The 12474-nt window shown below is 51.0% G+C and overlaps 4 protein-coding genes across 4 annotated transcripts; 1 reads left to right on the top strand and 3 right to left on the bottom strand.

Annotated features, from left to right (window-relative positions):
- Nucleotides 1-2: 2 nt before the first annotated feature.
- BD324DRAFT_617892 (40S ribosomal protein S15) lies at nucleotides 3-1140 on the bottom strand. Its single transcript, XM_022014960.1, has 6 exons — nucleotides 1082-1140; nucleotides 831-960; nucleotides 460-645; nucleotides 265-332; nucleotides 155-211; nucleotides 3-100 (listed from the first exon to the last, which is right to left on the bottom strand). The coding sequence occupies exons 2-6, from the start codon at nucleotides 954-956 to the stop codon at nucleotides 85-87; spliced, it is 453 nt and encodes a 150-aa protein (XP_021872787.1). The 5' UTR covers nucleotides 957-960; nucleotides 1082-1140; the 3' UTR covers nucleotides 3-84.
- Nucleotides 1141-3918, bottom strand: BD324DRAFT_617889 (DNA polymerase alpha/epsilon subunit B-domain-containing protein). The gene is made up of 14 exons (XM_022014959.1): nucleotides 3821-3918; nucleotides 3696-3767; nucleotides 3555-3624; nucleotides 3437-3498; nucleotides 3265-3386; nucleotides 3137-3218; nucleotides 2880-3083; nucleotides 2695-2819; nucleotides 2585-2642; nucleotides 2323-2536; nucleotides 1978-2279; nucleotides 1644-1924; nucleotides 1228-1590; nucleotides 1141-1172 (listed from the first exon to the last, which is right to left on the bottom strand). The coding sequence occupies exons 1-13, from the start codon at nucleotides 3851-3853 to the stop codon at nucleotides 1572-1574; spliced, it is 1644 nt and encodes a 547-aa protein (XP_021872786.1). The 5' UTR covers nucleotides 3854-3918; the 3' UTR covers nucleotides 1141-1172; nucleotides 1228-1571.
- Nucleotides 3919-4391: 473 nt separating this feature from the next.
- On the top strand, nucleotides 4392-9393 carry BD324DRAFT_649021 (hypothetical protein; the record flags this gene model as incomplete). The annotated part of the gene is made up of 11 exons (XM_022017923.1): nucleotides 4392-4898; nucleotides 4945-5346; nucleotides 5384-5558; nucleotides 5603-5789; nucleotides 5845-6068; nucleotides 6105-6762; nucleotides 6812-7716; nucleotides 7761-8504; nucleotides 8544-9119; nucleotides 9212-9219; nucleotides 9268-9393. 11 exons carry the CDS (start codon nucleotides 4392-4394, stop codon nucleotides 9391-9393), a joined length of 4512 nt encoding a protein of 1503 aa, XP_021872785.1.
- Nucleotides 9394-10011: 618 nt separating this feature from the next.
- Nucleotides 10012-12368, bottom strand: BD324DRAFT_649020 (hypothetical protein; the record flags this gene model as incomplete). The annotated part of the gene is made up of 2 exons (XM_022017922.1): nucleotides 10012-11512; nucleotides 12019-12368. The coding sequence occupies 2 exons, from the start codon at nucleotides 12366-12368 to the stop codon at nucleotides 10012-10014; spliced, it is 1851 nt and encodes a 616-aa protein (XP_021872784.1).
- Between the last annotated feature and the right edge of the window lie 106 nt (nucleotides 12369-12474).

The raw sequence follows: 12474 nt of genomic DNA, 5'->3' as shown, positions 1-12474 counted from the left end.
GGTTGGTCTGTCAACGAGTGCATAGCATCTCATCTCATGGTACAAAGAAAAGCCTCCATATCCTCATTCCGCCCTCTAAATCGTTTACTTCAGGGGAACGCTAGGCAAGGTTGTCAGCTGGGGCACACGGGGAGGTTGGGTGACGAAAGCTCACAATCGAGAGTCCTTCATGTTGGCACCACGTCCGTGACCGACGGGTTTGTAGGTGATACTGGAATGTGTATGTGAGCTGAAGCAGTGCGAATCGAAGCCAATGCAGCTCACGAGAACTCTCCGAGGTAGTGTCCAGTCATTTCAGGCTTGACCTCGACCGTGGTGAAAGACTTTCCGTTCTGATAGTGAAGGATCAGCACAGAGCGACAAGTTTGTTTTTCTTTAAGCCAGGAACAACGAAGGTCGATTCGACCCGGCTTGTGGATACGTCGATCCACTCGCCCAGCTCGTATGATGGACACTCACGTAGACACCGACGACACTTCCAATCATCTCAGGAACAATGATCATGTCACGCAAATGTGTCTTGACCATGGCTGGCTTTTCGTTGGCAGCGGCCTCCTTCTTGGCTTTACGGAGCTTTTTGATCAATCGCATAGGCTTAGATTTGAGTCCTCGTTGGAACCTCCTTCGAGCACGGGCGTGAACGAGCTGTGTGGAGCGAGAGGAGCGAGCGACGAATCATTGGACAACCATAGCGGCATGAGGAGGTATCGGATGATAAGGAGCAGGAACGGAAATGAGGAGGAGACAACCAACAGGTCAGCGGTGTATTCTCTTCATGACTTTCATTCTCCCTCCGTGCCCATCCGTTCTCACTCGAGGGTGCAACTCACCTCGATGAACTGCTCATTGCTCATGTCCAACAATTGAGACAACTCGACACCTCTGTAGGTGTACTTCTTGAGCGACCTAGAAGCCTTTTTGGCAGCTGCCTCTTCTCCAGTGGTGAATTCAGCCATGATGCTGTGTGGGATGACAAGGGGGGCAAGCGAGCGAGCGAGTGGTAGAGCCACAGAGACGCACAGAGAGAGCAGGGAGACCGAAAGTCAGCAGGGCGTACCAACCTTCAATTCATTCAACTCACAAAGATATGGATGGAAAGAAGGGAGAGAGAAATTCGAGGTTTCGAAACGGTTTAGGCGGCGCAGACGGTGTAGCCCATAGTTCACTAAAGTCTGTGAGGGAAATTTAGCCACATTCATAATTTGGGATTATAACGCCGATTCGCACTCTATCGGCGTTTTCTCCTCGTGGCAGTGGCACGTGTCAACAGATCCCAAGCTCAAGTCAAATAGCCATGTCGTCCCTCTCGGATTCCCCTACCCACTGCGATGTGTTGACTCTGCAGCACTCTACCTTCTCGACGATACTTTCAACCAGTCAAAGGGAGAAACGGAGCGCAGTGAGAGGGAATCTCAGCCTGGTCTCGCCGTGGGACTCGTTCCCATGCTTTTCGGGACTCGCATTTGACGGTCACCGAAAAAGCGAGGTCGCTCTGGACAAATGTATGGTGATTAATAAATGCGGTATAATGTGGGGAATACAACATGGTCGTTACAGGGCCTTTGTGACGCTCATTCCAGAGTCAATGCACTGATGGGGACACGTCAGCATACTGCAAGCCGCTTCGCGTCGATCTGACCCACCTTCGCTCACTCCTACCTGTAGCAGGATAATACATTGCCCATTCAAATTCACCTCCTTCGCTGTCGCTTGCACCACCTCCACCACCACCACTGACAAATCTTCCTGGGTTGAACACATGACACCCCTCATATGTCAACTCGTACCGCTCATATTTATCACACAGGACAAGAGCCGTCGGCATGGGGTATAAACGCAAGGCATGATCGTATTCCCACAATGTCGGGCGAGTGGCTTGGGGCAGAGGCGATAAATGGGACTGGTCCAAGACGGTCTGAACGAGCTATAGGTAGTCAGGAAATAGACAATGTCGTATCTCCATGGAGAATTCCTCACATATCGCTTCATATCGACCCCTGGATCCTGCTTTGAACCCACTAGACCCCTCATCATTTTACCCATCAAATCTTGTCTGCAAATGACGATTTCCTGACCAAAGTACTTCAACCGACATGGGTCAGATACGAATCGAGCTTTTGGTATACGTTGAGTCAAGCGAGATGTGAATGTCGCCGGGAGAGGAGGACGAGGCAGGGTGGAAGATGACCATGGGTCCACAGGACCGGGGACAAAAATGAAATGCGAGCTGAGTAAAGTAGGAAGGGATAAAAGCAGATCTGTCAAGGCGTTGAAGCCGTCTGAACGAGTATCAGCGTGTACACGGACTCAGCCTGGACTCACTAGTATACCGCTTGAGACCGTCCTCTCCTTCCCAGCCACGCTGTGTAAAGTTTCCACAAAGAACAAATGCCATGGGCTTATACTCGGCGGCTTGAGTGTATCCTTCAAACATCCGCCGTAGAGCTGGCAAGGTCCGAGGGTGATCTAGCCACACATCGGAAAGGACGACGAAGGACACCTGTGTGTTGGCAAGAATGGTAGGGAGATATTTTTGCTTAGGATACGTCTCAGCAGGATGCAGCGATGTTCAGGGTGGTCTCACCTCCTCCTTTAGAGACACAGCACCTGTACCGAGGAAGTCAATGTGACCATGAAGTCCTCTATACGATGACCGCGTTAGGTCCAAAATCAACTTAGATATCCCTCGCTCACCTCGAGACTTCTCGCTTTTCACTGGGCGGATGCCCCATCGCCAGCACCCGAACAGTCTCGTCGATGGTATATTCTCCTTCTATCAGAACCATACATCCTTCCGTGAAAAGACCTTCTCCGGGTACCTATCCATATCGCCTCGTCAGACATGTCATACCTCATTCCTTATCATACACAGAACATACCGCATCGTGCATATCCAGCCTTACTCTTCCGTCTCCATCTTCAAGACACAGTCTCCCTTCTGGATCCCTGGCTAGCATCCCGAAGAGGAGGAATAATTGACCGGCACGTCCCAAAAGGTTTCGAGTAGATGTCAATTTGAGATAATTGGTACGATCATGGCCTCCCAAGGCGGGTGGTGTGAAGTTTTCGTTGCGCAGGATGATCTGCTCGTCAATCAGCCATCATTTTCCCCAAAGATGAAGATTCTGTGATTCACCTCCTTGATGATTCCCCACCGTTCACGAAGGTACGAAGCGCGAGACGAAGCCTGTCCAGCTAGACTCGGTCCAGAGCGGGCCCTGAGGCAGCGTGAGCTCGATACTGGAGAAAGAGACTCCTGCGTACGTTGTGAAACCTCCTCGGACCGGATCAAACCTAACTGGAGGCATGTCAAACGAGTCGACCACAGCGAAATGAGCTTCGACGTTGATTTCCGATGGGTCAATATCGTCCGCATCCTCGTTCGTCTGGGAGCGTGTGAGCTGGTATCTATATATGGGAAGTCAACACAGCTCACTCCCAACTGGAGAACCTCGTATGCTCTTCTCAAGGCTGAAAGAGATACCAGTGACGATGAGTCTGGAACATCAATTAGTCTTCCTGTGGTGGTCTCTGCTTCCGTACTCGGGACACACCTTCTCCCTTCAGATATTCTTTGGCCCAGAATTCCAAACCAGTGTTCCACTCATCCTCTGGGATCTCATTCTGGGACGGTGGTAGATTAGCAGATGGTCCCTTCTCCTGAGGTTCACACGTCTTGTCCCGAGTCAGCTCACCTCTGTCAAGACTTGCTCTATGTAGTTGAGCGCAGAAGCAGGCAACGTCAAGGAGTATTTGGTAGAAAAGACCTAAAGGACAATGTGAGCTTCCTCATCACAGCCGCCAGCACGTAGCAGCTCACCCGTACGATCGCCGACCGCATAGAGCTGACCATAGCGATGATCTCGCGCTGCTTCCTCGGGTCAGGCTCGTTTATTATCCAAGTTTGACTTCTGCCAATTATCAATGTTCAGTCGCGTCCGACGAATTCAGTCACGCGGGTTTTTGAGCGCCTATGGAATCACGTGGCTGCGCATGCCTATTTCGCCTTAGCCAATTCCGGCCAAAGTAATTATTCTCCCCTCCAATTGAATTTTACTCCCGTTATTATTTCCAACTTTGGACCGTCCATCCTTTCAACTGTTATTTCTTCACCTTTTCGAGCATAACATCATGACACTGTTCCAGAGCCTCCGCGGCCCATGGTATCATGCACACTGGCTCCTGAAGCTCATATCTTCGTTATGCGTGCCCATTCGACAGCGATTCGTTGGCCGTCTTTGGTATTCGACCTCCCTCCGATCTTGTTCGAGGTCCTTTCTTCGAACCCAGGTTGACTGACCTGTTCTATCCTGTCCCTTTGGTATTTACACCTGATCTACGGACTCGAACATGCATTGCTCTTCTTCAGCGTCTGATACACTCTTGCCTCGATGCCCATCTCGCTGCCAGCTGGAGCAGTCTCATCGGCGGTGGCCATTCGACGGCGCGGCCGTCCAAAACGACAATTCTTTACTGAAAGCACGTCCGAACCAGTTCTTCAAACCGACTCTGCCGATGCATCTGATCTGGCGTCAGATACCCAAAGCATAGCTCCTCCACGTACTCGGCTCCCCACACCGATCACGACTACAGTGTCTTCAACAAATTCTCTGTCAGAGTCTGTGTCATTGAAGAGCAAATCAGAGGTGGCATCCCGTTTATGGCCACAGGGGGAAAGACCTGCTTTTGCTCTACGGCATGCCATCCTACGTGCAGCCCTACCCGTACAATTGCCTTCTGATGCCATAGACAAGCTCGACTTTACCTCATCAGCATTTCCGAACATTATTTGGACATCGCAAGCCCTTCGCAAATCTGCTCGAATGCGCCTCCAGCAGAGCACGATGGTCCATTCGCATATTGAGGTGCTTTCGCTCCCTCGATACTTTGACAGTCTGGTAAGCCCGGGCCCTCATTCGAAAGTGATATTGAACGATTTCACAGATGCATGACTACAGTATCGTGGTTCACACAGTCCATAAGGATATCGAAATAGAGTGGATCGATCCACCTGGACTAAAACCAACGGATATTCGAGCTCGACGAATGGCCTTGAGACTTACCTCTGGAAGTAGTCTGAAAGGCCCACTCGATATTGTCTGGCGATCAAAATACAAGTGCAGGGGCTCCTGCAGACTTCATCCCAGAAAATCGGCACATCAAGAAGACAATGAAGGAGAACTGGAAAGGTGGTCTAATGCTGTTCGAAACCGTCGGAAAGTGCCCGCTATTTGTTCGACCGAGGCGGACAAGAGTAGTAGCTCAGACGACTCTTCTGGTGACGCTGAGGATGAGTCTGTCACAAATTCCGGACGTCTGCGGTCGCCCTGCCAGATATTCCTATATGTTAGTCCCGTATGCAGGAGCCATGCTAACTTGCCAGGTTGAAATGACCGTCGGACAGATCCTTCAGAAGGAATGTACGGTATGGACAGCTGCAGATGTAGATCTCCCCAATCCTGTTACACCAACTGTCCTCAGCGTTTCGCCCATGATTCGACATCAACTCCATAATATTGCCTCCACTTTCGCCATAACCGCTTCTACAATGCAGATTTGTGAGTCGGCCGCTGAGACTGGCTTCTCATGCTGCTACTGTCAGGGCTACAAATGTGGGAGTCGACCGATCCCCATGCTCGATATGTGGTTGAAAACCTGCCCCATCGAAGAGCCACCCGCCGTACAATTCAGCAGGCTCTGAAGACTGCTCAAGATCGACTTCATCTTGATAAGGATCCTCTGGTGGCCATCCAAATAATGGCCGAGTCCAGTCCAAGCTCGTTTCTACAGTGAGGTTTATCGCTAGTGTTTCGAGTCGCATCTACTGACGCTCGACCTCACAAGGTGTCGCTATCCAGATTTGAGGGGCGACGACCCAACCGCATCAGAAATTGAGAAGTCGGACAGGTTCGAATGCGTTGTCGCACCGCCTCATGCGCTAGACATGGCCATACTACACAGTCTAGAGGGCGGTTTGGGTCTGGATTCCAGCTTCAGACACAAGAACGACGATCGCTGCCCCCTCACTCTGTTAGTGGTGGTAAATGAAGCACACCATATGGAGCCAGGTTGGTGCGAAGACTGATAGCATGCTGAAAGGATAGTGGCAGCCATGGTGTCAAACTATCATGATCACGAGGCTTATCGATGGCTGCTACATGGCTTCCGCAAGGCAATCGAAGCCCGAGCCAAGCTCCTCCTGAAGGGCAAAGTAACGACAACCATACCAGATGAGGAAGGACCGCGGGCCACCCTCCTACGCAATTGCCGAATCATCGTTGAGGACGGGTACACCCCTATTTCTATCATGATAGATGGAGATGACGCTGAACGAAAGGCTATTCGACAAGAATGGCCCTTTGTTGCGATAAGGATGTGCCAGTTTCATTTTATTCAAGCCGTTCGAGGACGGCTTCAGAGGATTTTTGGCAGAAGGGAGAGAGGTGACTGGATCTCAGAACAGATTCTCGATGCCATTCGAAGGGCTCAAAGATGTGACGATCGGACCAAATGGCCCGAGTATTATGAGGCTTTAAAGCAGGAAGTCCTTCAACTATGTGGACACGATTTGGAGGCTTGGAATCATCTTCATCAGTATTTCCACCGAGAGTGGTTTTCTGAGAGGTGGCTTATGTCTGTTATCGACATGGGACTTCCTCCTTTCATAGACAACAGGGACGGGCCTTGGTCGACGAACAATTTTGTAGAGGCAGCCTTCCGCGTCTTTGATAAAGTCTTCCTGGCTTGTCGAATCAACAGGCGGTGGGATTCACAACATCTGTTACGAAGACACTGCTGATGCTTCTCGAAGGCTCGACCGTCTGCTCCATATACTTGTTTTTATCTACTTCCCGTATTACGAGAAGGGAGATCGAGGCGATCCTAGGATCAACAGAGATCTAGCTAAGCGGCTACGAACAGCAATGGACATCTGGGAGGATGACGGTATCAAGGAAGTTCCACTTTCATCGTTACCGACAGTCATTCGAATGCGATACGAATCACCGCTTTACTTGGTTCGAGAATCTTCAGCAGCCGACGATGTCTTTGTCACTGGTCGCCAATACTACGTTGGGCATGCCAGAAACGGAAGAAGGCCAGTCTGCGAGTGTGAAGCTTTCGAGTATACTGGCAAGAGCTGCGCCCATCTCCTGGCATTGAAGATTGTCAACAGGTGCGGCACGGTCACCGATCACTTTCGCGACGCAGAGGCAATTGCCTCACGGCTCCCAGATCCTCCCACGAACGAGGAAACGTCCGAACTCAATGAACGACGCGATTTCCAGGCGTATTGGGGTAGTCCTGTAGATGCGTTGGTTGGTGATGAGGGCATGGACCTCATGCCTTCCAAGCAAGGAGGTCAGGTCATCGGGTCTCAAACAATGGGACGCCCCGCGAAGCAACAGTCACTGCATCCTTCCCGGCGCAAGCTCGGCAAGAAAACGTTATTACGAAAACAAGAACTGGATCGAATCGGAGATATGCAGCCGATGGGAGTCGTTCGAATAGGAAACCAATGCTATGCGCTCAGCCTGTTCCAGGTCCTGAGTAACATCCGTGTGTGGCTGGAAAGCACAGTTGAGGCTTGGCGCGAAGCAGGAACGGCGCTTTCGTCATCGCAGGAGCAATATCGTCAATTTGTAGGCGTTATTAATAGGAAGTTGGACGGCAGTGCGTCTAATCAAACTCTTCCCAACCTGACCGCCGCTTTGGCAGGTGAGCAGACCCATTGATTGGCTCTATGATACTGATCAATTCAGAGGAACTGGAGCTCACAGCACCGCAAGGGTATATCCGACCTCAGGACGCCGAGCAAGATCCAACGGAAATTTTTCTAAAGCTCATTGCTGTATGGGACCGCTTCGATAACAGCACCAAATATTCAGACCTGTTCAAAACCACCGTGTTATCATTCGACAGATGCGACGCGTGCTTTGGTCTTCGGCTCGAATGTCGTGAAACTCAGCACTATTCTCTCATGATTTCGTCCGGAAAGTTTTTCGAACCTCAGAACGCTCAATCAAAGGTTGTGGTAGATCACCTGCTGAGCGATCTGAAGATTGAACACAAGCGAACCATGCAGTGTCAAACACCCACATGTGGCATCATCGGTCCTCACGAAGAGGTTTCGCGGCTGGGAAGCACCAGTCAGCTACTAACGGTCCAGCTTCGATGGTCTCACAGCGACATGGAACACGCAGGAGCAGCTGCGCCATTCCACGTAGCTTCAACCAGGATACCTTCTTTCATGGAGCTCACAGAGCGAGGTATGGACAATGCTACACAGATCTCGATGTGGAGGATCAAGGGGATAATCTGTCGAATTGGTCCGCAGGCCGACACCGGCCATTACGTAGCATTGGTGCCCAAAGCCGATCGCTGGTGGCTCATTGACGATCATCGGGTTCGCCTAGCGTCATCTCCCGTTGATGCATGGCGTGAGGGCAGGTATCCATTGATGCTTATATTTGAAAGGATAGAGATTCGAAAAGCACAGTCGACTGGTAGGTTTCAATCCAAGACCAGACTGATCTCTACTCTAGGTTTCAATTTGGCGCAGACTGACACGATCCGAACAGAGCTATCAAGAGCACATCAACCGAAACAACTGCGCTCCTTGGTGACCGTATCAGACCACAATCAAGTCATTCTCAGGGATAACCCATCCATGGAACCGTATCTGATGCGATTACGGGCCTTGAATCTCCAGACCTCTCGAATAGCTCCGATGGTGCCGGTCTGCTCCTCTCAGCTCGCGGAGAAAATTCGTTCTCTTTGCGCTCCATTACATACCTTCCTGCATGCTCACAATCGCGCGAAATCGGCTGCATTTGCCAAAATTGATCAAGATTTGGGGTGGCGAACAGAGGAGGAGCTTGAGTCGTTCTTCTTCGGAACGACCTTGTGGTCAGCACCTTTCATCAACTTCCTCTGTAATTTGCGAGCGCGGGCGTCGACAACCAGACTTGCAAATGGAGCAGTCTTTGTGCCAGAGCTTTTCTCCTTCGTCGCACGCAAAGGAGGAATCCAGCTCAATTGGCAGCGTCATCAACCTTTTCCCTCTTTGGGAAAAGATTCACGCTGGAGAGACAAGCTCTTGGTCAGTGTTGTCGGTGTCAGTGAGCTGCATTACGCGGCGGTGATAGTCTCTGCGTCCGAGAGGGTGACTTTGATCTACGATTCGATGGGGGGGGATCTGATCACAGATCAGTCACAAAGGTGAGGGTGTCAACTGGAGATCAACCAACTTAACTGACGCTCGTGAAGGCTTGGCCGCATTTACTCGATTCTCGTCTCGAATGGGAGGCGGGGTCAGGGCTTGTGGAACCAGAATTCAACACTGGATGGCTTTATGGAACGAACACCGCGGTCGGTCAAAGCGGTGGAGATTAGATGCTGATGCCATGTAGGCGAATATGAAGAACCTTCAGTGGCCAACACAAAATGATGTTCACAGCTGTGGGCCGATGGCAGCTGCAGCCGCATTTCTTGCAATGCAAGGCGTACAGCCGACTCGAACTGCTATTGGGACCGCACGATCGTTCGTCTCCTCAAAGGAAAGCTCTCAGCTCAGAATGAGGTTCCTACACTTTGTCTTGTGCGAGGCAGCAAAGGACAGAAACTTCACAAATTTGCTCTCAGAATCCCAGACACAGGACCTGATACAGTTCATTAAGGAGGGCGGAAATCGGCAGGGCCATTCAAATAGCCAGTAGAAGAGATGAATTGGTATCGTCCGAACGCTCATGCATGACATGAGACGACTGAACATGAGATGGAAAGCTTGACTGGACATTTCGAATGGGAATAAGTGTCAAGGATCCTCGTTCGAGTGCGTACGAATCGGGTGAATGCTCGTTCGAACATATACCAATACACCTTCGAATGAGACTAATATATATCCCAAGTCCCTTTGTATGCATTTTTTATCGTGAATGATGCGCATATGTTCAGACCAGCTCACAACAATCCAAAACATTATACAATAGGGTACATACATAGCGCGTCACCTTACAGGGGAATTGATTTGGCTCGCCCTGGCTTCTTGTTCTCCTCTTGAGTGATCGGCTTGAGAATAGGGGGAAGCGGTTTGAGAGCTGAAGGTGAGCCAGCTTGGATGATGGTCGGTGGCAATGGAGGAGGTGGCAGGCCGCCCTGCAGTTGTTGAGCCTGCCGCTTGAGGGAAGTGATCTCAGCCGACTGAGCATCTGAAAGGGCTCGAATGACCTTCAGCTCGTTGTCTACCTCGGCTTGCAGCCTTTCAGACTCCGTAGCTCTGGCGAGAGCATCTTCTACCGCTGCTGCAGCCTCAGAAGAGATGCGTTCGGCTGCAGAGGTTTTCAAATCTGCTTGTCGTACACTCTCGAACGCCTTGTCGCGCTGTTCGACAGCAGCTTGACGCTCTCGAACGGCGTTGATATGACAATTTTCCGCTGCGTCGCGTTGTCCCTGACACTGTTCCAACTGCTGTTTGACCTCGACCAGACTCTTCTCCACCATCTCCAGTTCCTTCTGCCTCTCAGCATCTTTGTCCGCGTATGCCACAAGTCTAGACTCAAACCCAGATATCTGCCCCTCTAGCTCCTTCGAACGGGCAACAAGGTTGCTGTTCTCCTTTGCCAGCGGTTCGATGGCCCCCAAAACATCCTCGAACAGTGCGAGCTGCTGATCGCCAGCTGCAATCAGGCCAGACGAGTGTTGTTCCACTTTGGCACTGAACGCTTGTAACTGTGCTTTGAGTGTCACAACGCTTTCTTTCCTCTCCTTGTTCAGCTCTGTCCATTTGGTGACGTGATCCTTGATCAACGGAATCGAAGTTGGTTCTGGAGGAATTGCTGCGGTTTGGGCGTCTTTGTGTTCTGCCAATCGAGATGGTTCGGTCAATCCAGGCTTGAACATGGCTTTGGCGGGATTAATAACATGGAGGCCGGATTTGGATGCGAACGGAGTAGGAGCGGGAGCAGACTGATTGCTGGGAGGTATCACGACACTTTGAGGATTCGAGGGCTGGAAGGATTGAGGCGAGGAGCTGCGTTTCTTCATCTGTTCCAGAAAGGCTCTAGCGCGGTCACCAGTCTTAGCAGGCCGAACGTCATTCGAAGCAGATCTACTAGACGAATCCAGTGGAGGAGACTTTTGGAGATTGTGAGCGGATGCGGGGAGGGGTGAAGGTGTGGGGGGGTCTTGAGGAGATTCGGAGGCTTTGGTGGAGACAAGATTGTCAAACATTGGGAAATCGACATCTACCCGTGCTGTCGAAGTCGTACCGAGCATGCTGAGTCGTTCGTCCCCTCTCATTTGACGATTGGGTGCCGACTCGTTTGACGTTCGTGGAGCCTTCACAGGTTGAGGATCCGAATGAGGGGCGGAAGATGGCCTTTTCGTGCGAACGGTAGAAGGGCTTGAAAGAGCAGCTTGTGGCGCTTCGAGACTTGGACTTGCTTGCTCCAGATCCAATTGATCATCGTCATCCAGCTCGTCTTCTCCTTCGGATGGTGGGACAGAATGGACCCTTCGAACGAAGCAGCCATCCATGTTGTCCGAGATCGACTCACTTTCATCAATAGACACTCGAACGGGCGCCGAATTCAATGAGCAGGTCGAAGAAGTGCTGGTATAACACTGCCAGCAGGCGAAATGACACACTGCTTCACAGATCGAGTTTCCATTGTCCAAGATGACCTTCTCCGGCTCGTACCGCCAGATCTGGCATTGCAGGTTCTTATTTTTACAGCTCAGACATTGGACATCAGGACTAGATGAAGAATCAGCAAATCTCCTCGTTCGAATGAAACCCGAGACTGTCCCGAACCGGGATCGAAGCTTCGAATAGAGTATGTGAAATTGAATGCAGTGCGAATGACTCACTGGGTATACAAAAAAGCAGGATACGACCGAATTTTATGACAACCCGCCAAGCGTTCGCTGATTTTGTTACCGTCGTGCGTGACTTGGGTAATTTTGCATTGTGGACCACGGTAACCCTGAGAGATTTGACTGTTCGAGTTCGGGACATACCGTCTGAAACCAAACTTCGCTGCGTATGTTGGGAACATCCGATCGAAGGCATGATTTGGGGGTTGGATTCTGCATTTTCCTGTCTTCTGAAGCCAATCAATGACCTTTTGATCGTCATGTATCGGATCCCCTGGCTGTTTCCTGGCAAGCGCCGTCGCAATATCCTGCTCCCAGAGAAGACCATACGGACCCAATTCCTCATTGGAGAAATATTGAATTGCATCGCCCTTGGCCTTGGAACCGGCAGCCTTCGAAGGTGCCGTCTTTGAACTTTTGGACGTCCCAGGCCGAGCAGGTTGTGTCCGCTTACTTTGGGGCGCCTCAGCGGCTTGACGTGATTTCGGAGCCATTGTTTACGAGTGCGACCAGGTAGGAAAGGGTTGAGAGACCGGGGCGCAAGCGTTTGACGGAGACGATGTGACGAAGGAATCAGTGAGAGGGGATGGTAGCGGGAAT

Source organism: Kockovaella imperatae (genome assembly GCF_002102565.1).
Source record: "Kockovaella imperatae strain NRRL Y-17943 chromosome Unknown BD324scaffold_3, whole genome shotgun sequence".
NCBI lineage: Eukaryota > Fungi > Basidiomycota > Tremellomycetes > Tremellales > Cuniculitremaceae > Kockovaella > Kockovaella imperatae.
The sequence above is the reverse complement of the archived record's forward strand: the minus strand, read 5'-3'. Positions and strand labels throughout refer to the sequence as shown.